We start from the raw sequence: 19,369 nt of genomic DNA, 5'->3' as shown, positions 1-19,369 counted from the left end.
ACCCCCCAAAAAGGCATTTGGCTCAGCTCCAGTTTGCCAGTCTTTCTCACAAGTGATTTATATAAAATGCATTCGTGTGTAGATCTAAAGCTGAATTCTCGAGTGATTATGAATACTGTAAGCCCCTCTAGGGGCAGGGTCCATGTCTAATTCCCAAAATGTATACTCTTTCATTGTCGTATTTATTGAGCACTTACTGTATGCAGAACACTGTGCTAAGCGCTTGGAAGGTACAATTCGGCAACAGATAGAGACAATCCCTATGCAAGTGTCAGTGCTTAGTACAGTGCTCTGCACTCAGTAAACACTTAATAAATACTATTATTGCTCATGAAGCTAATATTATGCAATTATTTTAAGTAACCACGCATAGTATTTTAGGCTAAAACTCTGAGTAAAACATGTAAAAACATAATCTTTTCTTTCATGGAGTTTACGTACTAGGAAAATGGACACATTCTTTACTAGTTTCTTATTGAGCTCTCCCAAGCACTTAGTACAGTGTGCTAAGCATAGTGAGCACTCAATAAATACAATTGATTTCAGTGTTTTTTTTTCATTGTTTTGAATCATTTATGTGCTGGGCACTGTATTAAGCATTGGGGTAGATACAAGATAATCAAGTTAGAAACAGGGAGATACACCATCCTTTCAACCCTCATGGAGCAGGATGCATGGTGTTTTTTAAGGGTATTAAGTGCTTACTATGTGCCAGACATTGTACAAAGTACTGGAGTAGATACAAGCTAATCAGATTGGATGCAGTCTCTGTCCCACTTGGACCTCATTGTCTTAATCCCCATTTTACAGAGGAGAGAACAGAGGCCTGCAGAAGTTAAGTAACTTGCCCAAGGTCACACAGCAGACAAGCGGCAGAGCTGGGATTAGAACCCATATCCTGTAATTCCCAGGCCTGGGCTCTTTCCACTAGGCCATGCTGCTTCTTTGTAAGGTGAAAATACAGTCAGATTAGTCCAGTCAGGGGCTTCGGGCTGCAGTTCTGTGCCTTAGGCTAAAGGGAGGGAGGAGATGAGTGTTGCAAAGCCTCTTGACTCAAGCTATCACCATTTTGTATGGCAGTCACGGTCCTCCTGTGCCTACCGAAGTGGCCGTTATTTGGGATGTTCAATGGATAATTTCGTTCTAATTTCATATTAAAATGACTGCTGGGCATGCACTCTGTCAGAGTGGGTGAGTTTCTGTTGGAGCTTACGTATGGCCGCTGCCATCTGCCCTGACCTTTTTATTTCATTCAATTGTATTTATTAAGCACTCACTGTGTGCAGAGTACTGTACTAAGCACTCAGAGAAGTTCTCCACTTTGCAAATGGTAGGGAAGGGTATAGAGACCATTCCTTGGGGGAGAAGGGATTAGGGAAGGAAGAAATGGGGAGAAAGACTTCAGCAGTCAGGAAAGGGACTGGCGAAGCAGCTGGGGGTTCCAAGTTCAGAGCCTGATAGAGAATGGGCCTGGGAATCAGAAGGTCATGGGTTCTAATCCTGGCTCTTCCATTTGTTGTGTGGCCTTGGGCGTGTCACTTCACTTCCCCCAGCTTCAGTTACCTCATCTGTAAAATGGGGATTGAGACTGTGAGCCCCATGTGGGACAGGGACTGTGTCCAACCCAATTTGCTTGTGTCCACCCCAGCACTTAGTACAGTGCCTGACACACGATAAGTGCTTAACAGATACCACAATTATTATTATTATTACTTCCTGATGCTGTAATCCCTGCCCCACAGCCTCCCAGCCAAATGCTACCCAGGGTTGAGGCAGCACACCCATCCCATGCTGGACAGCTGTTGCCTGAATGACTCTCCTAGGCAGGTCAGGATACAGAGTTGAGGTGGGAGGTACCTGCAGGGTGATGGGTCCTGGGGATATCATGAGATGACACTGGAGGCCTTCGGGAGCCGCTGGGTATCAGATATGGCCACCTACTGCATGTTGTAATAATAATAATAATGATGGCATTTGTTAAGTGCTTACTATGTGCCAAGCACTGTTCTAAGCACTGGGGGGATACAAGGTAATCAGGTTGTCCCACATAATAATAATAATAATAATAATGATGATGGCATTTATTAAGTGCTTACTATGTGCGAAGCACTGTTCTAAGTCCTGAGGAGGTTACACGGTGATCAGGTTGTCCCACAGGGGGTTCACAGTCTTCATCCCCATTTTCCAGATGAGGGAACTGAGGCACAGAGAAGTTAAGTGACTTGCCCAAAGTCACACAGCTGACAGTTGGCAGAGCTGGGATTAGAACCCATGACCTGTGACTCCCAAGCCTGTGCTCTGTCCTCTGAGCCATGCTAGCACAGGTCTGGGAGTCAGAAGGTTGTGGGTTCTAATCCTGGATCCATCACTTGTCTGCTTTGTGACCTTGTGCAACTCACTTCACTTCTCTGGGCTTCAGGGACCTCATCTGTAAGATGGGGATCGAAACTGTGAGCCCCACATGGGTTAGGGACTGTGTCCAGCCTGATTTGCTCGTATCTACCCCAGAGCTTCGTTCAGTGCCTGGCACATAGTAAACGCTTAACAAATGCTATCATTATTATTATTATTATTATCATCATTATTATTGCATGCTCCTTCTCACACATTCTTTTTTGTTCTAGCCTTTTGGCCAAGTGGTATCTCTTGGCCGGGGTCAGAGCAGAATCCCCTGCCACTTCCCAGTACAGTACAGAGCCAGTGGGTGTAGACAACTTGCTCACAGAGTCAGTACAGTAGTCACGTATCTTTCATTCATTCAATTGTATTTATTGAGTGCTGTGTGCAGAACACTGTACTAAGCGCTTGGGAGAGTACAAAACAACAATCAACAGATACATTCCCTGCCCACAATGATCTCTCAATCTAGAGACAGACAGACATGAGTATAAATAAGTAAATTACAGATATGTACATAAATGCTGTGGGGCTGGGCAGTGGGAGGAACAAAGGGAGCAAGTCAGGGTGACTCAGAAGGGAGTGGGAGAAGAGGAAAGGGAGGCTTAGGGAAGGTTTCTTAGAGGAGATGTACCTTCACTAAGGCTTTGAAGCAGGGGAGAGTAATTGTCTGTTGGATTTGAGGAGCGAGGGGGTTCCAGGCCAGAGGCAGGATGTGGGTGAGGGGTTGGCGGTGTGATAGATGAGATAGAGGCACAGTGAGAAAGTTAGTGGGTGGCAGGAGGACAGGGTGGCAGAGCTGGGGAAGAGGCAGAAGACCCTGATCTGAATCCCACCAGTTATTGCCATGCTGTTACTATAACAGGAAACCCTGGCCCTCCTGGAGGATCCCAGCATCAGCAGCTGCTCCTGCCTTTTCTGGCTTTGGGGCTTGGGTCTGTAGGGCAAGTTATGGGAGAGTCAGTAGGAACCCATGGAGCTCTGTTGGTGGGGCAAGGCTGGGAGATGGGCATGGCACAGCTAGCATGGAGGGAAGAAGAGGAGAACTCCTAAACTTGGAGTGCTGCAGTTTTGCCCAGTGCCCTACCCCAGGGTGCAGTGGAGTGACTTCTGGGAAGGGGTAGGATCAGGGTGAAGCTGGGGAGATTATGATCATTATTATTGTTATTATTATTATGGCATTTGTTACGTGCTTATTCTGTGCCATCCACTGTCCTTAGTGGTATTTGTTGAGGACATACTGTGTGCTGGGGCATTGTATTGAGCACTGGAGTGGATACAAGCAAATAGGGATGGACAGAGTTTCTGTCCCTTGTGGGGCTCACAATCTCAATGCCCATTTTACAGATGAGGTAACTGAGGCACAGAGAAGTGAAATGATTTGCTCAGGGTCACACAGCAGACAAGTGGATTAGAACCCATGACATTCTGACTCACAGGCCCGTGCCCTATCCACTACGACATGCTAAATGCTGAAGTAGATACAGATCATCAGGTTGGACACGGTCCATGTCTCATATGGGGTTCACAGTCTAAGATGGTCATAAAGAAGGCATGCATAGCATAACATAATAAGGTCAGACAACAAGCCATCTGCAGAGCTGAAATTAAAATCAAGGTCTCCAGATTCTCAGTCCCCTAGTCTTTCCACAGGTCGAGGCTGTGGTCCAATTTAGTAGGGTTCAAATAGCCCCATGTTTGGGGGAAATGTATAAAATACCATGCATTCAATTCCTCTCCCAACCAAGCAATACTATTTATTATTTCCAGCGTGGCTCACTGGAAAGAACGCAGGCTTGGGAGTCAGAGGTCATGGGTTCAAATCCCAGCCCCGCCACTTGTCGATATTTGTTGTTAATTTGTTAATATGTTTTTAGTGAAGCAGTGTGGCTCAGTGGAAAGAGCACGGGCTCTGAAGTCAGAGGTCATGGGTTCAAACCCCGGCTCTGCCAATTGTCAGCTGTGTGACTTTGGGCAAGTCACTTAACTTCTCTGTGCCTCAGTTATCTCATCTGTAAAATGGGGATTAAGACTGTGAGCCCCACATGGGACAACCTCATCTCCTTGTATTCCCCCCAGTGCTTAGAACAGTGCTTTGCACATAGTAAGTGCTTAATAAATGCCATCATCATTATTATTATTATTGAGTACTTGTTCTATGCACAGCACTATGCTGAATGCTTGCAGGAATGCAATAGTAGATACCATCCCTGCCCTGAAGGAATTTAAGTTCTTGTGGAGGATCCGACAGCTTGAATAGCAACATAGAAAAGCTTGCAACCTCATTTAGTGCAGTGCTTTGCACACAGTAAGCACTCAATAAATGCCACTGAATGGCTGATTGATTCATTCTGGCACCAAAGACATCTCCAATTGTTGTAACATTAGCAATATCAATAAAGCTAATGAGGAAATCTGATATAACAGCCCAAACCATACCCTACTCAAATTCCACGTTCCTATTTCCTTTCTACCATACTTCTTAAGAACTGACAAAGTGCCAGGCACTAATGAAGTACTGAGTAGATACAAGTTAGTAATAAAAATTATACTAGTAATAAAAGTGGTATTTATTAAGTGCTTACTATGTGCCAGGTACTGTTCTAAGTGCTGGGGTGGAGGCAAGGTTATCAGGTTGTCCCACCTCAGGCTTACAGTGTTAATCCCCATTTTACAGATGAAACAGAGAAGTTAAGTGACTTGCCCAAAGTCACACAGCTGATGTGCCTCATTCTCGCCTGTCCCACCATCGACCCCCAGCCCACGTCCTCCCTCTGGCCTGGAATGCCCTCCCTCCGCACATCCACCAAGCTAGCTCTCTTCCTCCCTTCAGAGCCCTACTGAGAGCTCACTTCCTCCAGGAGGCCTTCGCAGACTGAGCCCCCTCCTTCCTCTCCCCCTCCCCGTCCCCCGAACTTACCTCCTTCCCCTCCCTACAGCACCTGTATATGTGTATATATGTTTGTACATATTTATTACTCTATTTTACTTGTACATATTCTATTTATTTTATTTTGTTAATATGTTTTGTTTTGTTGTCTGTCTCCCCCTTCTAGACTGTGAGCCCACTGTTGGGTAGGGACTGTCTCTATATGTTGCCAACTTCTACTTCCCAAGCGCTTAGTACAGTGCTCTGCACACAGTAAACGCTCAATAAATACGATTGATGATAATGATGATGATGTGAGCCCGTTGTTGGGTAGGGACCATCTCTATATGTTGCAAACTTGTACTTCCCAAGTGCTTAGTACAGTGCTGTGCACACAGTAAGTGCTCAATAAATATGATTGAATGAATGAATAATGTCATCAGATTGTGTCATGCCTTGTGAGTTAATGATGTCAAACACCACATATGTGAGTACTGCCTGCTGGATCAGCTCTGGGGTTTCTGTGGGGGTTAATCTGGTCCTGATTTAATCAGATTTATGCTTCCAACTCCTTAACTCACCCAAGTCAGTTTCAGTGATGTGGAGTAGGCTTGTCTGGAGCAGGCCTAAGGTAGGGTTTGAGGGAGGTGAGGGAGAGAAGTATGGTTCACAGAAATTGGATGTTGTGTGTTGTCGTGGGTGGTTAACTTAAATTGTGGAATTACAGTGAGCCATTCTGAATTGACAAGATCTATATAGAACTATCAGTTCCTGGCTAAGGTCGTAATAGAGAGACTGGCTAGAGCAAGGCCAGCTGGACCTTCATTCATTTATTCGGTTGTACTGATTGAGCACTGTACTAAGCACTTGGGATAGTACATTACAACAAATACACAGACACATTCCCTGCCCACAAGCTTACAGGCCGGAGATGAGCTTACAGTCATTCCTATGGGTTGTAAGTTGCTGAAGTAGCCTTACAAGTGCTGGGGAAGGCTTGAGGCCTCCTCTCTCTTATTCAACCCACATATTCAATCCATCACTAAATCCTGCCAGTTCCACCTTCACAGTGCTAAAATTCTCCCTTTCTTGTCCATCCAAACTGCTACCACATTAATCCAATCATTTATCCTATCCCTCCGTGACTACTGTGTCAGTCTCCTTGCTGGCCTTCCTGTCTCCTGTCTCTCCCCACTCCAGTCCATGCTTCACTCTGCTGCCTGGATCATTTGTGTACAAAAACGTTCAGGCCATGTTTCCCCACTTCTTAAGAAACTCCAGTGGTTGCCCATCCACCTCCACATGAAACAAAAACTCACCATTGGCTTTAAAGCACTTAATCACCTTGCCCCCTCCTATCTTACCATGCTACTCTTTTACTACAACCCAGCCTGCACACAGCACTCCTCTAGTTCTAACTTCACTCAACCTTGATCTTGTCTAACTTGCTGCCAACCACTTGTCCACATCTTGCCTCTAGCCTGGAACGCTCTCCTTTCTCAAATTCGACAATTCTCCCCCTTCAAAGCTTTATTGAAAACACTTCTCCTCCAAGAGGCCTTCTCTAAGCCCTCTTTTCCTCTTCCCCAACTCCCTTCTGTGTCACCCTGAATTGCCCCTTTTTTCATCCACCCTCCCAGTCCCACAGCACTTATGTATATATCTGTAATTTATTTATAGTAACGTCTGTCTCCCCCTTTAGACTGTAAGCCCATGGGCAGGGAATGTGCCTGGTTACTGTTTTTTCGTACTCTCCCAAGCATTTAATACAGTGCTCTACACATAGTAAGTCTTCGATAAATGTGATTCAATGAATAAATGAATGGACTGTGTTTCTGGCTTGCCTATATTTACTGGCTTGGCTAAAATGTATTAGAGACTGAATCCTTCTCTTTATTGGTGACTTACAGCAGTGGGCCCATGTTTTTTATGGGCCTGTTTGCCTGGGAAAAAGCCCTGCATGAGTCCAACTAATCTGTTCTATTTTTGGATCACCCCTAGGAGAGCTGTGTAGCTGCCCTGGCCCGAGTGGAGCGCACAGACTTCTTGTCACCCATGTGCATCGGCGAGGTGGCCCATGTGAGTGCCGAGATCACCTACACCTCGAAGCATTCAGTGGAGGTCCAGGTTAACGTGATGTCTGAAAACATTCTCACAGGTAACGCCCACGGGAGTCTCATTAGAGGCACTGGGATAGAGAAGTGAGGGCAGGTTGTGCCCTTTGATTTGTGTGAGCCACCAGTGACGTTGAGGTTGGTGAGGAGGCGGAATGGCCGTGTGCGCTCTGTGCTTGTCTGTTTCCTGTTTTAGTTGTTATTTCCAAGTGTTATCTCTGTGGGGAGATGTGGAAACCCACACCTTTGCTGTTCCCAGAAGGTGGCCTGCTTTAAAGGCCCCATTTTCTGCTGCTGCTGTAGGCTTCCAACTAATCGCTTCTGGATTGGAGATTCACTGGGATGAACCTTTGGCTTGGGCTTGATCTGAATATTCTCTTCCTCAGCAGTGGTAACCATGGCAACCCATTTTCATCTTCCCACGTGGCAACTGCAGGGGAATGTGGTGATGGTTCTAACATGCACACACATTTCTTTTTATAACTGGGTTTGCGGTGATCAAGGCAGGACTCTTCCTTTGTCTGTAATCTCTTTCAGCAGATACTTTTTTTCCCCACCACACAACTGCAGTACACAGTACTGACATACTCAGTAAAAATTCTGAGATAATTATTATTATGCTTGTTAAGCACGTACTATGTGCCAAGCACTATACTAAGCCCTAAGGTGGTTTGAGTTTAAAGTATTTACATATGCATTTGCATGCACATACACACACATGTATTATCATCAACTGTTGTTCCTGGGTTATTATGGATTTCCTTAATTTTTGAGAGTTAGGAGTTTTTCTCATCTATATTACCTTCTCCCAATTTTAGGTTGTGAGCTTCATAAGAACAGGGGTCACAACTGTGAACCTTTATTGCATCTCCCAGTGCCTGGCACAGTGTGCACCCTTAGTAAATAATTATAGTGTTGCAACTGATCAATTTAATTCTGAGAACACCTATTAAATTCCCTTATGTGCAAGGTGCTGCACCAAGTGCTATTTTAATAAACTTTCAGTTTTCCCACATGAACGCATTAAGCGATTTTTCAAGTCCCATGGCAATATAGCTGTTGAGAATTTTTTTTTTTGGTGATTGGGTGGTGTGCAATATTTGCTGATCCCCGCATATCTGATGAGTAGAATCATGACATAGTTGATCTAAATCATTCATTCAATCGTATTTATTGAGCGCTTACTGTGTGCAGAGCACTGTACTAAGTTCTTGGGAAGTACAAGTTGGCAACATATAGAGACGGTCCCTACCCAACAGTGGGCTCACAGTCTAGAAGGGGGAGACAGAGAACAAAACATTAACAAAATAAAATAAATAGAATAAATATGTACAAATAAAATAGAGTAATAAATATGTACAAACATATATACAGGTGCTGTGGGGAGGGGAAGGAGGTAGGGTGGAGGGGATAGGGAGGGGGAGACTACAATTATTCATTGTAGTCAGGTAAAGAAGCAAGGGTTCTGGAAGGCTGCAGGTCCAAGTGGTTGGGAAAGCTAACTGGGCGATTATCCCATGTTCCCAGGCTAGGGATGGGGTGACATCTAAGATGCAGGCCGCTTTGGGGTAACAATGCTTTTGGATAATTGCAGAATATTAGTGGGCTCAGGTAAGAACATAATGTGGCTCTCTTCTGCCCAGCTGGGAAGATATAGCCACTGGGACACCTGCCATAGAAAGGCTGAACTAAGGGGTAATATTCATTCAACCATTCAGTTGTATTTATTAAGCACTTACTGTGTGCAGAGCACTGTACTAAGCGCTTGGGACAGTACAAGATAATCATAAACAGATCCATTCCCTGCCCACAACGAGCTTAATGTCAGAAGGTTGTTTGGTTCCTCTGACTGGGTGGGTTTTGTGCTAGGTGGGGAGGAGGAAGAAGAAGGGCAATTGGCCTGTGAGTGTCACCCATCTTCTGCTTTTTCTTGCTGCTGCTATTGGATAGTTGCCAAGAGGAGAAAAGCAGTAGAAGGTTTCAGGGAATGGGCTTGTGCCTAATGCACTGGTTAAGTGCATAGTTAAGACCAGGCATATCTGTGCTTTCCTATTTCGCTCTTCACTGATGGTTGCGGAAGGGATTGGGTATATGACCAGTTTGATTTCACTTTATGTGCAGCCCTATCAGTAAAACAAAACTAAACAGCCCTTCTTTGTATTTCTTATCTGGCTTTTCTCAGCAGCTAGAGAATATTGCTCTTTGAGCAGGTTTTTGCAGTTCTCCCTATCAACTGCCTCTGGTGTTCCTATGGTGCACTGTGAGCATGTGAGAAACACAGAGGGGACAAATTTCCCCATTTTCTGAATTCTCTTCATGGGACAATGAGAAGGTATAGCCCGGGTGAGCCCACTAAAACAGAATATGCCACTGAGGAAACTGGAGTGGGATGGAGAAGTGTCCCCTGGAGTAAAAATGAGACCTGAATCCATATCTAATTGAGGACTAATTGATTCTGTTCTTTGACTTGTAAAATTGAAGTCATAAGTGTCTCTTTCTCTCTATTTAAAATTGACTGTTTCAGAACTGGATTCTCCATTTAGGAGTTTGTGTAAAAGTTTTCTGGCTATTGGGGCTGATCTAAGCTATCCTGCTATAGTCAGATGGATTCTGTGCTTCCAAATGGGTAATTTTAATCCAGATTCTGCCAGGGTGGTTCTCAATCAAAAAACTGAAGGAAGGGATTGGGAGATTTTTGACTTTGGAAAGAAACTGAAAGCATTTGAACACCATTTGCCAAATAATTAATCATAAACTTTTACCGACTGGTTGAATTAATAGGCGGTTAGGATTGTAACTGCAACACTAACGTGCTAAAGTAATGGAGTATGGAATGGTACTAAGAGAGCAACAGCTGATGTTTATTATGTTGGCGTTGGAACACTGAGATGTCTCGTTATCTCAGAAAGCAGGACTGGCCCTTCATTTTTATAACAATACCAAATTGCAGTCTACTCACTGATGGAGCAGTTAGAAAAAAATCCAGAGCTCCCAGTGGCAGAACCAAGGGGTCGAAGTCACTCTCCTTATCTGTTGTTCTACTCCCCCAGATTACGTAAACCCACGCTCCCCAAGGTGCCTGTAAGTGCCCAGTACACTGAGTTAGCGTCATCAGTTTCTTGGCTTTCCAAGCTGTGACTTCTTTGTTCTTCTGCCTCAAGGGGGGCATTTTAGGTCCCACCCCCACTCCTTGAATCTCCACTTGTTTCCAAGGCGTTGCTTGCTTGAGTCTTCTGAGATCACCTTTCTTCGTCTTTCCTCCCTCAAGCAGCTAAAGGAATTTTTTTTTTCTTTTCACATAGTTTAATGTGTGGCAAATCACCATTCTGTTAGCAGAATGTCTCCCATGTTACCTTCTCACACAGGGAAGATCCAAGCTCCCCCCCACCCCATCAGTAGACCCTTCAGACAGCATTCCCCGCTTTTCTTTTTAAGCAGGATCATCTATCTCTTCACCCAGCTATGTACAGCGATAGGCTGGCTTTTCCCTTCAATGAAGATTTTTAATTAGATTATCTCACTTTAAGGCAAGCTCTCTCCTTTTATTTTTCCGGAAAATTGAGTTCCTTTGTTGTTTTGGGCTCCTGCAGAGTTTTAAAATTCATGAAACATGTGGAATAGGGTTTTCAGTAGCTCTAAATTATTTGCAAACAAATTGACTCTTTGGTTAGCATGCTATAGGCCTGTACTTGCTGGGGCCAAATATTCAGCTAAGATCATACTTCAGCTTAGGTTTGAGAAAATTTTGTGGACACTTCACTTTGCCCTGATGTTATGAGAGAGCTTACATTGCAATGGAGTTTCTAAATAAATCTGAGTTCTGAGGCAGTCCAAGGGCAAAAGTGACAGCAATATAGTAATCCCTTGGATGAACTAGTCTCTGTCATCAATTTCGCACCTGAATGATTTCCTTTCTAGCCCCCCAAATTTGTAAATATCAAGGAAGATTCACCGGTGAATGGTTTAGGGAGAAAAGAAATCAAAAGAATGAAAAAGTGGAGAACGCCCCCCTTCCCCCCTCCAAAGAAGAGCTGTGGTATTGTGGCTGAGCACATCATGTACATACATCAGAGGTGAAGTGAGACATTAAATGTGTGGTGTTAGAGCTGTTTATTTTCAAGTCAAACTTGACTTGAATTTGCGTGCACTTTCACCCACGCTGGAGTCTCCAACTGGGAGAGGTGGATGAGGTTCAGTCCTGGGACTTCAGGTTCAAGAATCTGCGTGAAAGTGCTAGTGACTTGTACAGCACCACTGACACTCTCTCATTCCAGCCGGTCATGTTCCCACTGGGGTACGGAGAATAATGAGGGAGTAGGCAGACCCCAGTGCAGCAAATTGGGGAGTTACCTGTAAAGATTTCCTATGCACAGGGCCTATTTAGGGCTGAAGAGACCCCAGCAATGCTGTGCTGAAATACCATGACCCAGAAGGCAGTTGCCCTGCAGGCTGCTATGGGCTTTGCCGCCCGCATTGACCTGCTATTTGTTTCAGGGTTCCTGCTGGATCTGTCCATCTCATGCGATGTCCTAGGAGATTCTTCAGTCAGAAACCTTCACCACTGATATCATGGGCTCTATAAGCAGGAGCAGGACTAGAACCTAGGGCTCCTTTCACTGGAGCAACAGCAGACTCACCAATATATCAATCAGGAATATAAGTAATCTGCTGTAAGGGGTTAGAATAATTTCCTTTTGGAAACATGAATGCCAATGTGGTTAATAACCAGCTCTTGACATGCCTTGTTTTGTTGTCTGTCTCCCCCTTCTAGACTGTGAGCCTGTTGTTGGGTAGGGACCGTCTCTATATGTTGCCAACTTGTACTTCCCAAGCGCTTAGTACAGTGCTCTGCACACAGTAAGCACTTAATATGGTTGAATGAATGAATCAAGCTGTGCCGTCAGCTTTGAGTGTGGCAGGTCCTGTCCAGTCACCTTGGGATTGTAGAGGCTGTAAATGGAGTACTGGTAACTCTTCACCTCTGGGATTTCAATTACGTTGACCATGGTTGAGGAGTGAGAAACCTGTCAGCACTTCAGCCAGGAAGGGCTCCCAAAGCTGTTGCTTTTAGGAAGCAAAATGTGTTAATCAACTTAAATGGTTTGAGGAGTCTCCTAGGAAAGCTGGGGGTCGGGGAGCACCCAGGGCAGTGAGCTATTCATTTCTGCATTTTTATGGAACCATTCACCCTGGCATCTGCAGAAGAAAAAGCAAGTGCCCCTTAGGCAAAGCTACTAAGATAACATGTTACCAACATAAAGTGGGGCTAGGGAGTAAGTCAGTTCATTCATTCATTCATTCAATTGTATTTATTGAGTGCTTACTGTGTGCAGAGCACTGTACTAAGCGCTTGGGAAGTACAAGTTGGCAACATATAGAGACGGTACCTACCCAACAGTGGGCTCACAGTCTAGAAGGGGGAGACAGACAACAAAACAAAACATATTAACAAAATAAAATAAATAGAATAGTAAATATGTACAAGTAAAATAGAGTAATAAATCTGTACAAACATATATATAGGTGCTGTGGGGAGGGGAAGGAGGTAGGGTGGGGGGGGGATGGGGAGAGGGAGAGGAAGGAGGGGGCTCAGTCTGGGAAGGCCTCCTGGAGGAGGTGAGCTCTCAGTAGGGCTTTGAAGGGAGGAAGAGAGCTAGCTTGGTGGGTGTGCGGAGGGAGGGCATTCCAGGCCAGGGGGAGGACATGGGCCAGGGGTCGACGGCGGGACAGGCGAGAACGAGGCACAGTGAGGAGGTTAGTGGCAGAGGAGTGGAGGGTGCAGGCTGGGCTGTAGAAGAAGAGAAGGGAGGTGAGGTAGGAGGGGGAGAGGTGAAGGAGAGCCTTGAAGCCAAGAGTGAGGAGTTTTTGCCTGATGCATAGGTTGATTGGTAGCCACTGGAGATTTTTGAGGAGGGGAGTGACAAGCCCAGAGCGTTTCTGCACAGAGATGATCCGGGCAGCAACATGAAGTATAGATTGAAGTGGGGAGAGACAGGAGGATGGGAGATCAGAGAGGAGGCTGATGCAGTAATCCAGTAGGGATAGGAAGAGAGATTGAACGAGCAGGGTAGCGGTTTGGATGGAGAGGACAGGGCGGATCTTGATGATGTTGCGGAGGTGAGACTGGTACTTTTTGGTGACGGATTGGATGTGAGGGGTGAACAGAGAGTGGAGTCGAGGATGACACCAAGGTTGCGGGCTTGTGAGACGGAAAAGATGGTAGTGCCATCAACAGTGATGGGGAAGTCAGGGAGAGGGCAGGGTTTGGGAGGGAAGATAAGGAGTTCAGTCTTGACATATTGAGTTTTAGATGGCAGGCAGACATCCAGATGGAGATGTCTTGGAGGCAGGAGGAGACACAAACCTTAAGGGAGGGAGAGAGAGCAGGGGCAGAGATGTAGATTTGGGTGTCATCAGCGTAGAGATGATAGTTGAAGCCATGGGAGCAAATTAGTTCACCAAGGGAGTGAGTGTAGATAGAGAACAGAAGGGGACCAAAAATTGACCCTTGTGGAACCCCTACAGTAAGGGGATGGGAGGGGGAGGAGGAGCCCGCAAAAGAGACTGAGAATGAATGGCCGGAGAGATAAGAGGAGAACCAGGAGAGGACAGAGTCTGTGAAGCCGAGGTTGGATAACGTGTTGAGGAGAAGTGGGTGGTCCACAGTGTTGAAGGCAGCTGAGAGGTCGAGGAGGATTAGGATAGAGTAGGAGCCGTTGGTTTTGGCAAGCAGGAGGTCATTGGTGACCTTTGAGAGGGCAGTTTCGGTGGAATGTACGGGACGGAAGCCAGATTGGAGGGGGTCGAGGAGAGAGTTGGCATTGAGGAATTTGAGGCAGCGGGTGTAGACGACTCGTTCAAGGAGTTTGGAAAGGAATGGTAGGAGGGAGATAGAGCTATAACTGGAAGGGGAGGTAGGGTCAAGAGAGGGTTTTTTTTAGGTTGGGGGAGACGTGGTTATGTTTGAAAGCAGAGGGGAAGGAAACAGTGGAGAGTGAGCGGTTGAAGATGGAAGTTAAGGAGGGGAGGAGGGACAGAGTGAGAGATTTTATAAGATGAGAGGGAATAGGGTCAGAAGCACAGGTGGCCAGAGTAGCACTTGAGAGGAGGGAAGAGATCTCATCTGAGGATACTGCTGGGAAGGATGGGAGTCAATGCCCGGGCCAATATGGCAGCCTCAGGAATGAGCCATGGATGTAGTTCAAATGTGGAAAAATGGTGAAGTCTGTTAGTGCTTTTCAGATTAGTTAGTGAATCCTGACTGTCCTTCAGTTGGAAGATGATGCTGGCGAAGGAGAAGCTACATCTATGAATGTTGTAGATTTTCTGCCAAAATGACTAAAAGGCTCTACAGTCCTTGGCTATTGCTGCTTCAGGTGTGCCTTGCTATCTCTCTGCCCCCAGGACTCCTGGACAGCCTTCACCTTTCCCTTCAAATGCAGGCTCCACCTCCCCTACCCAAAGCTGGCAAGGTGGGCAGGGAAAGAGTTGGGAAGAGTTGGCACGTGCTAATCTGAGCATCTTAACCAGACAATACTGACTTCCTCTGAGATTCTGTCAGTCAAGCCATGTGGGCCCACATTCATCCAGACAGCTCTAGAAATCTTTGCTATTTAGGCGGCACATTTGTCTAATCCAAGTGTCAAAATATTAAACTCACTTGGGAGTGAACAGGGGAGAATTACCCCAGAAAATAGCTGTGCAGCTTTTAAGATTTTTAAAATGGATGTTTTCTGAATTTGAATTGTCTTTTGATGATTTTATTAGATGATTGAAAAATTGAAATTAACATGTTTTGCATAATTTAGTGCACAGTATTCACTTAGGCTTAGAAAAGGGCCCCTCATTGTTGCTATGGTAACCATCTTGTCAGGATGGATTTAGCCGAGTGGAACAGTAAATCTTTATTCCCAAAAGCATGTTGTCAGATTCACTCTCAGTCAAAGTGCAGTGAAAATATTTTTCCATATTATTTGCCTGAAGTTTCAAAATCATGGTGTCTCTTTTTTTTAATCTCACATTTGTGTTGGCAACACATTAGGAACTTGGAGTGGCAAAATAGATTCAGGCTGGCAAGACCCAGAGGAGCAAGGTTTAAAAGAGATCTGCAAGACAAAAATTCCAGGGCCCTCCTGGCCTGCTTCCAGTCAGCCCAACCATGGCTCAAGCAAAACCCAAGAAATGAAGTTCCTGTACCTGTACCTGGCCCAACCTCAGTCATGTGGATAATAATAATAATAATAATAATTATGGTATTTGTAAGTGCTTATTATGTGCCAAACACTGTTCTAAGTGCTGGGGTAATAATAATAATGACATTTATTAAGCACTTACTATGTGCAAAGCACTGTTCTAAGTGCTGGGGAAGTTACAAGGTGATCAGGTTGTCCCACAGGGGCTCACAGTCTTTAATCCCCATTTTACAGATGTGGTAACTGGGCAAGTCACTTAACTTCACTGTGCATCAAAGTCACACAGCTGACAATTGGTGGAGCTGGGATTTGAACCCATGACCTATGACTCCAAAGCCCACGGTCTTTCCACTGAGCCATGCAGGGAGAGAATGGAGCGTTGGAATAGGAAAGGGATGGGTGGTTGATGTATTGAATATGTGCAGTTCTCCTGGCAGGCCCTCAGTTGGAGGGGGTGGGCAGATGGAGCTGTCATATAATAATAATTATAGTATTTGTTAAGCACTTAACTATGTGCCAGGCACTGTACTAAGTGCTGGGGTGGATACAGGCAGATGGGGTTGGACACATTCCCTGTCCCATGTGGGGCTCACAGTCTCAATTCCCATTTTACAAATGAGGTAACCAAAGCCCAGAGAAGTTGTGATTTGCCCAAGGTCACACAACAGGCCAGTGGTGGAGCCGGGATTAGAACTCATGACCTCTGACTCCCAGGCCCATTCTCTATCCACTACACCATGCTGCTTCTGAAGAGAGGTAGCCTTTGGAGAAAACATCCATGACTGGGTCCCTAAACTGGTATGTCCCTAGCTCCAGCATCCAGCCTTCTGGCTTTCCTTGCTATATCTACTTAATAATGAACGATGATGGTGATGATGATGATGATAATAATAATTTGTGGTATTAAGCACTTACTATGTGCCAGGTACTGTAAAGTGCTGGTGTGGATGCAATCAAATTGGATTGGACATAATCCCTATCCCACATGGGAGCTCAGAGTCTCATTCCCCATTTTATAGATGAGATAACTGAGGCATAGAGAAGTGAGGTGACTTGCCCAAAATCACACAGCAGACAAGTGGCAAAGCCGGGATTAGAACCCACGACCTTCTGTCTCATAGGCCTGGGCTCTGTCCACTACGCCTGCTTCTGGATGTCCTTGTGGAAACCTAGTGACAGCAGTCTCAATGGCTGAGAGCCATCTTCATGGGGTATCGCTCACGGAACCCTGGACCTCTTTGAAAATTTCAGTCAGTGATTATGTGATGCTCCAGGAGTATTGTCTCCACTATGCAGAAGAAACAAGGAAGACCTGTAAACAGGAGGAGGAGGGTGCTTAGAGCAGCTAAATCCATCTCAGATGTGGGGTGAGGCAACAGTGCTTCATCTAGGTAGTGCAGCTCCCAAAGAGAACCATTTCTAGTGCTTAGAAGAGTGCTTGGCGCACAGTAAGTGCTTAACAAATACCATCATTATTACTGGGAGAAACATTGGTACACACACACACACACACACACATATACATAAGAAGAGCTAGGATTTCAAAACCATCCTTCACTCAGGATAAAGCCAGTGGCTGTATTAGTTGGTTTCAGTGGCTTGAAAAGACTTCAAATAGTGGCAGTGGGGTGAACACCATTCACTGCTTCCCTTGCCCCCAACATCCAGGGCATACTGCAGGGAAGATAAACCATCCCACCCCTGTGCCATCCTCGACTCCATTCTTGGTGTCATCCTCGACTCCGCTCTCTCATTCACCCCTCACATCCAAGCCGTCACCAAAACCTGCCGGTCTCAGCTCCGCAACATTGCCAGGATCCGCCCTTTCCTCTCCATCCAAACTGCTACCCTGCTAATTCAAGCTCTCATCCTATCCCGTCTGGACTACTGCACTAGCCTTCTCTCTGATCTCCCATCCTCGTGTCTCTCTCCACTTCAATCCATACTTCATGCTGCTGCCCGGATTATCTTTGTCCAGAAACGCTCTGGACATATTACTCCCCTCCTCAAAAACCTCCAATGGCTACCGATCAATCTGCGCATCAAGCAGAAACTCCTCACCCTGGGCTTCAAGGCTCTCCATCACCTCGCCCCCTCCTACCTCACCTCCCTTCTCTCCTTCTACTGCCCAGCCCGCACCCTCCGCTCCTCCACCACTAATCTCCTCACTGTACCTCGCTCTCGCCTGTCCTGCCATCGACCCCCGGCCCACGTCATCCCCCGGGCCTGGAATGCCCTCCCTCTGCCCATCCGCCAAGCTAGCTCTCTTCCTCCCTTCAAGGCCCTGCTGAGAGCTCACCTCCTCCAGGAGGCCTTCCCAGACTGAGCCCCTTCTTTCCTCTCCCCCTCGTCCCCCCTCTCCATCCCCCCGTCTTACCTCCTTCCCTTCCCCACAGCACCTGTATATATGTATATATGGTTGTACATATTTATTACTCTATTTATTTATTTATTTATTTATTTTACTTGTACATTTCTATCCTACTTATTTTATTTTGTTGGTATGTTTGGTTCAGTTCTCTGTCTCCCCCTTTTAGACTGTGAGCCCACTGTTGGGTAGGGACTGTCTCTATGTGATGCCAATTTGTACTTCCCAAGCGCTTAGTACAGTGCTCTGCACATAGTAAGCGCTCAATAAATACGATTGATTGATTGATTGATTGTGCCACCGGGGCTCCCATCAGCCCCTTCTCTAGGCCAGGAAGGATTCAATGGCCACAGTGCAACACCTGTTTACTTGGGTTTTTTTTGTCTGTCAACCCCTTCTAGACTGTGAGCCCGTTGTTGGGTAGGGACCGTCTCTATATGTTGCCGATATGTACTTCCCAAGCACTTAGTACAGTGCTGTGTACAAGTAAGCACTCAATAAGTATGATTGAATGAATGACCCTCTAGCCTCTCCATTGTTGCAACTTCCAGCATCCACTGGGCCAGAGGAAGTCTGCCCCACTCCCATGCCACAAGAACTCCCATGGGCCCCTCCTTCAGCCGTGGCAAAACTCAAACAAGGGGCAGGATGCCATCCAAAGTTTTAGAAAGTTTGGCAAGCCACCATCGTAACCATGACTGTGATTTGGGTGACTGTTCAGTTGAAAGCCTGAAGTTCTGCTGCTGTTGTATTTAGCATCATCCTTGTCTTTTATGTTTTTGTTTCATTTTTCCTTTTGTGTCTGTTTCCAACCCTCCCACTCCAAAACCATATTCTTAGATCGTGAGCCCCTTGGGGCCAGGGACCATATCTATCTCTCCTCCAGGTTCTTCCCTAGTGCTTAGTATAGTACACTGCAGATGGATGCTTAACAAATACTAATTCTACTAGTCATCTCATATCTCCCATCTGAGAACCTCCATACCCTCTCAGAAACCTGTGAATCAGAGCCTTCAGATCTGCATTAAAAACCCCAGTTCTCAATGTGATCTTTCCCACTTTGAAGAGGAAAAAGTGGCAGAAGATTGTGTGGTGGAGAAAATGAGGCTTAATGTGTATAATTTCATCAGAAATTGGTTTAGTCCTTCACTCCTATTCTCCTGAGTTGCTAACTTGTTTCATTCCTCATAGGGAACGATTCTTAAAAGGCAGGAGAAAGAAGCTAGCCTGAGTGACCTAACCAGACTCTTCCAGTTCTTAGTTTTGGAGCTTTTTTGAACTTAGGAAGGCCTCACGGCCTGCTTGTTTTGTGTAGAAGGTAGTAATAATAATAATAATAATAATGTTGGTATTTCTTAAGCGCTTACTATGTGCCAAGCACTGTTCTAAGTGCTGGCGAGGATACAAGGTGATCAGGTTGTCCCACGTG

The 19,369-nt window shown here is 45.7% G+C and overlaps 1 protein-coding gene across 2 annotated transcripts in view; it reads left to right on the top strand.

The window, feature by feature from the left end:
* The window catches only part of ACOT7 (acyl-CoA thioesterase 7), a 159,825-nt gene that overhangs the window by 17,024 nt on the left and 123,432 nt on the right, over nt 1-19,369 (top strand). For both annotated transcript variants that reach the window (XM_038746445.1, XM_038746444.1), the window contains exon 3: nt 7,268-7,424. In XM_038746445.1, coding sequence (XP_038602373.1) covers nt 7,268-7,424 — 157 coding nt within the window. The remainder of the gene's footprint in view (nt 1-7,267; nt 7,425-19,369) is intronic.

The sequence above is a fragment of the Tachyglossus aculeatus genome, chromosome 5, assembly GCF_015852505.1.
Source record: "Tachyglossus aculeatus isolate mTacAcu1 chromosome 5, mTacAcu1.pri, whole genome shotgun sequence".
NCBI classification, from domain to species: domain Eukaryota; kingdom Metazoa; phylum Chordata; class Mammalia; order Monotremata; family Tachyglossidae; genus Tachyglossus; species Tachyglossus aculeatus.
Note: the sequence above shows the minus strand (reverse complement) of the source record. Positions and strands in the feature narration are given on the sequence as shown.